This window comes from Oratosquilla oratoria, unplaced genomic scaffold, assembly GCF_046742065.1.
Source record: "Oratosquilla oratoria isolate Oo_2021 unplaced genomic scaffold, ASM4674206v1 SCAFFOLD266, whole genome shotgun sequence".
Lineage (NCBI taxonomy): Eukaryota > Metazoa > Arthropoda > Malacostraca > Stomatopoda > Squillidae > Oratosquilla > Oratosquilla oratoria.
This window is the reverse complement of record NW_027467617.1, coordinates 111,631-117,500: the sequence shown is the minus strand read 5'-3', so window position 1 is coordinate 117,500 and position 5,870 is coordinate 111,631. Positions and strand designations below refer to the sequence as shown.

At 39.7% G+C, this 5,870-nt stretch overlaps 1 protein-coding gene across 1 annotated transcript in view; it reads left to right on the top strand.

The window, feature by feature from the left end:
• The window catches only part of LOC143022993 (BTB/POZ domain-containing protein 6-like), an 8,824-nt gene extending 4,401 nt beyond the window's left edge, over positions 1 to 4,423 (top strand). Inside the window, exons 3-5 of the mRNA XM_076181430.1 lie at positions 2,575 to 2,670; positions 3,042 to 3,178; positions 3,294 to 4,423. Coding sequence (XP_076037545.1) covers positions 2,575 to 2,670; positions 3,042 to 3,178; positions 3,294 to 3,945 — 885 coding nt within the window. The 3' untranslated portion in view covers positions 3,946 to 4,423. The remainder of the gene's footprint in view (positions 1 to 2,574; positions 2,671 to 3,041; positions 3,179 to 3,293) is intronic.
• The last annotated feature ends 1,447 nt before the right edge of the window (positions 4,424 to 5,870 follow it).

Here is a 5,870-nt window from a genome sequence, read left to right as displayed (position 1 = left end):
AAGTCTCTATAAATGTGTAGACCAAAGTGATCATACTGAGAGTTATGACCTACATCACAGTGGTTCTTCTTTGCAGATCATAATTACTTAGCAGTTAGAATAAACACGGCTATGACTATAACATCGCAAAGAAGAAAATGTTGTACTGGCCCAAATGTATTCTGCTACATCTGCGGAAACTACACTTTAAAGGATCATATGTGCAACATAACTACTCCTGTAAAAAAAAAAATGTACCTTGGAGACCAGGAAAAAAGCTTGGCTCCTCACATAGTGTGTAAAACATGTGTTGAAACTTTGCGATCATGAACTCAAGGAAAGAATGCTAATCTCAAGTTTGGAGTACCAATGGTTTGGAGGGAACCGACAAACCATTTTGATAACTGCTACTTCTGTCTTGTCAATGTGAAAGTTTTCAATAAGAAAACCAAGCATCTCTTGAAATATCCAGATATCCCTTCTGGCATTCGACCAGTCGTACATTGTGATGAAATACATGTACCAGTATTTGCTGGTCTGCCTGAGATTAATGACGACGTCATCAGTCCAACAACTTCTAATACGGATGAAGATGAGCTGGATGATGTTTTTTTCTTTACCATCTGTTGAAGATTGTGATACGCCTACTTTGTTCATTAAGGCTGAATTAAATGATATGGTAAGAGATTTATATTTGTCAAAGATGTCTGCTGAATAATTAGCTTCTAGGTTGAAAGAAAAAAAGAATGCCAGAACCTGGCACCAGTGCTTCTTTTTATCGTAACGGAGAAGCAGAACTACTGAAGTATTTTCAGTCTGATCTCAACTTGTGTATTGTAGTGATGTTGAAGGCCTTCTTCTTGCTATGGGGCTACCTGCATATGATCCAAGTGAGTGAAGACTTTTTATTGACAGTTCCAAAAGGAGCATGAAATGTGTTTTGCTTCACATTGGAAACAAGTTTGGTTCTATTCCAGTAGGACACTCGGTAATCATGAAAGAAGAATATGCCAGCATCAAGATTGTTCTGGAGAGATTGCAGTATCATGTTCATGAATGGTTAATCTATGTATATTTGAAAATGGTAAACGTTTTGTTGGTTCAGCAAGGATGTTACACAAAATACCCCTGTTTTTTGTTGTTGTTTTTTTTTGTGTTATTGGGACAGCAGGGCTACAGCAGACCACTGGGCGAAAAAGGAATGGCTCCCAAGAAGGACTTTGACACCTGGTGAGAAGAACATCATCAATAATCCTCTTGTTCAGAGATAAAACATTCTTTCCTCCACTACACATATAACTTAGTTTAATGAAACAATTCGTGAAAGCCATTGATCACTATGGAGATTGCTCCTACCACATATGTTCAACCTTTCCAATTCTGAGTGAAGAGAAGAAAAAATAAAAACAGGAGTATTTGATGGACCTCAGGTAAGAACAATACTCAGAGATTCCATCTTTGTCACAACAGTGAATGAAGTAGAGGCTAGAGCTTAGAATGTTTTCTTTGATGTAATAAAGAATTCCCTTAGAAACAGAAAAACTGACACTGTAAAGAGAGTATGGAGGAACTGCTTTTGAATTTTCAATCACTTGGATGTAAAATGAGCATCAAGTTGCACTACTTACACAGTTATTTGAGTAGTTTTCCCGAGAACCTGGGTGATGTCAGCAAAGAACAAGGTGAACACTTTTATCAAGACATTGAAATTATGGAAGAACGATACCAAGACAAATGGGACTGCAATATAATGGCTAACTACTGTTGGAGCTTGAAGAGGGATGTTCCAGATGTTATGCATGACAGAATGTCGAAAAAAAATTCATGTAGCTGTAACTTAATCACAAACAATAAATATTTGTGTACATCTTTGCATCTAATTCTTTCACTATAAGCACAAAATTGCCAAATTGTCAATTCACGTAAATCTAATATCTTATGTCTTGAAAAGCTGATGTGATGGACAAAAGCTGATTGTATATTTGGAATCAGTACACTAACAATAACTAGAATTCGGTCGACAACCTCATGAGGCCAGAAATATTGTGTTTACTAGTGTAATCCATAAAGAGCAAAAGCCTCACCAGGAATAAAGAATTCATCCTTACACAGTGTTTCCTCTGATCTCTCTAGTCAAATGTCTACGTACCTGTGTATCTTCATGAGTCTCACTCCATTCAAAGGAACAAGTACGTGAAAAACACACAAACAAACACACACACACACACACACATACAAAGTTTAACAGTATCCTAGTGATCAAAATATCTATCGGTGTAATCTGACCCTTCCCAACCCGTTTCATCATCTGGATCGGATTCTGACTCATACTAAGATAAGAAACATGAATTAATGTAATACATAGTGGTTTGTTATAGGAAATTCGAAGGGATGCGCAGCCCACCCCATAAGGGCTAGCCTAGGTTACCATCTGTTCCTTGCACTCCTATAGTGTGTAAGTACGGTACATTAGAGATCTAGTTATTGGTCATTCCTTTCATCCATGATAATATACAGTATAGCGCTGTATTGATATGTAGCCCCAGTCATTATATGTGAAATGTAGATGTTGATCATCATGGCTCTTATTCGCAGTATGTCATCAACCACCTGACGAAAGAGACAATCCTGGCAGCTCTTGAAGCTTCAGTAGACTTTGCCGATGAGGAGCTGAGGAATAAATGTGTGACTGTAAGTAGAAAGTTCTATGGTGTCGAAGGAAATAGAATGGAAATTGAAATTAGTACTGACATGAGAAAAGTTTTGCAGAATAACCTCCATATGTCTATTTTGTGGTCAAGTGGCTAGTGCTTGAGTGGTATTCTATAAGCTGTCAGTTGATATCCCCTCTTTGTTTAGTCCTTTACACCACTTGTTTGTACCCAAAGTTGTAAAAATAATCATTACAAAGATAAGTTTTATAACACATTAAAGTAAGATACACCGACAGGATATGCTAATACCATAGCACATTCCACAATATTTTTTTACACTGACGTTCTAGTAAAATTTGAAATTAATCTGTTGAATGCTAAAGGTCAAATTAACCCATCAAATTTCAGATGTTAAATGTGAATGCTGATGAAGCGTTGTCTCCAGCTTCTGTGATAAAATTAAAAAGGAAAACCCTTAAGGGACTACTGCTTGGGGAGCTGCTAGTTTCTTCGGAAACACTCTTGTTTGATTCAGTCTTGGCTTGGTAAGTAACATTCTATTATTTCACGTAAAAGGCGAAAAATGTGTGACCTTTACCAATTCCAAACGCAAAGTATGGTATTTCCCAGATGATTAATACCTTTGTTCTTTGAAAACAGGGGTAGAGCTCAGTTGTCCGAGCGAGGAGAGGAGATTTCGAGTATCGCCTTGAGAAAGGAGACAGAGAACCTACTAAAAGAGGTGCGATTTCTCACCATGACATGCAAAGAGTTCACCAAGAGTGTGCTCCCCACGGATATCTTCAAGCCCGACGAATCCATTCACCTTCTAAGAGCAAGTCAGAGCGCTAATATTAGCTTGGTTCCAGAATCGATACCCTTCAGCCCCTCCACCAAGAACAGGGGTCGAAGTGTAGATACTCTCATCAAGGAGAAACTCTATTGCAGTTCACATTCTGGAGGAGGAAGCTATTCAACAACAATATATGCCAGAAGTCAGTGGACCATAATTGTAAATAATGTTAAGAGTGCGGACTACATCTTTGTACACAGCCTGCATACCCCATATGATAGTGAAATCAGAATTCAAAGCCAAGACGGGACAGAGGATGTGTCCATATCTTTCAGACAGAATTTTACGTTCCTAGAACCATTTCTACTCTCACCTGATAAATACTATACCGTTAGTATTAGACCAAGTAAAAGCCTCTCTATAAGAACAATGGGGCGACAAGACACAGTGGTGCAGACAACACTATCAGGCAAACTTTCCTACTGCCTGTCACTTGAGTTTTGGTTTTGGAAACCGTGAAGACACGTGGAGGAACTGCCATGGCCCTATAATAGAATGTAACTAATCTTTATGAATTTCCTATTCTCATTTTTTCCAAAAGACAGCGGGGCAATGGCAGTTTCAACATATTATCTTTAAGAAAAAGAAGATATGCAGTGATGTAAGGACAAACAACAAGTTTTGTCCTAGTACTTCTCTAATTGGAAAGGACAACTCAACAACGACAGCAACAATAACAGCAACAACGACTACAACAGTAATAACAGAAATAATAGTTACAGCAGTAGCAACAGCAAACAGCAGCAATAACAACAACAATAACAGGAACAACAGCAGCATGAACAACGACAACCGCAATGACAATGGGATCGACAACGACAATGGTAATAACTACAACCACAAGCACAACCACAACCACAACCATAACCACGACGACAACCTCAACCACAACCACAACAACAATGACAACGACAACGACGACGTCAACGACAACGACGACGACAACAACGACAACGACAACGACAACAACAACAACAACAACAACAACAATGACAACGACAACAACAACGATACCTAAAACAACAATGACAACGAGAACGACTACGACTATGCCAACGACAATGACAAACAACAACAACGATAACGACAATGACAACGATAACAATGACAACAACAACAGTAACAACAAAAACTTCAACTACCATTACTACTATTTCCACTACTACTGTTACTACTATTACTACTACTACTGCTGCTGCTGCTGCTGCTACTACTACTACGACTACTACTACTACTACCACTACTACTACTACTACTGCTGCTGCTGCTGCTGCTGCTGCTGCTGCTGCTGCTGTTACTACTGCTACTGCTACTGCTACTACTACTACTACTACTACTACTACTACTACTACTACTACTACTACTACTACTACTACTACTACTATCACTACTACTACTACTACTACTACTACTACTACTACTACTACTACTACTACTACTACTACTACTACTACTTTTCTTTTTAAATACGACCTCCATCCTAGTGGAACTGTGTGGTGGAAGCAGCAGGGTCTGTCTTCCACAGACACAGTTCATTGGCCCCTCTCCCGCCAATGACTGTGGTCGACGACCCTTTTATTATTCTATTTATTCATCTATTCATTTCTGATAATTCCTAGTACAAAAGTTCATTTATCCTACTGTCAATCACCGTCTGCTCAAAATCTAGCTTTTGTATATGTGCTGATTTGGGCGGTGGGGACCTGGTACCTCTCAGGCATAGGAGGGCTGATCTTCGGAGTGAGAATGATAGTCTACATCTCATCCAAGAAACAATGTTGCATTTTGGTTGTTGTTTCTTTTCAGCCATCACCTCTGCTAGCCGAGCGTAGAATACCTTTGCTCTAGGACCCATCCCACCTGAAGTCGTAAAGGTTATAGGAGTGAATGAGCCCTGATCTACATTCTGTATGCGCTCTTCGTACATCGTGATCTTCTCATATTCGTTCTGGGAGTGAGATGCCTCAATAGTTAGGTTGCTGTAACAGGGGGCCATCGGATCAAATATTCGCATGTCAAAGAAAGCCAATTGTCCCCGTGTCCAGAAACCTCTTGCGCTGACATCCACTCTTGCTTCATTTGATGTGTTGGACGTGCGGTATCTGAAGTTCTCCCCTTCTAGTGGGAGTAATGTTGGTTCGATAGTCACATCCTTGCACACCTCCTGAAGCATTTGGGCAGTGAGATCTCTTACCTCATCATGTCGCATGCAAATGAATCCACCCTGCTTGCATATCATCGCAGTAAACTGTACACCACAAGAGCATCTGTTAGCAGCCCTCCCAACGGCCATCCATACCTCAGGGCAATGGCATCCGTGAATTCTCTTTTGTTTAAGGTAAATCCCTTTGCCCTGGCTGGTAGTGCTGTCAGCCAATTGAACG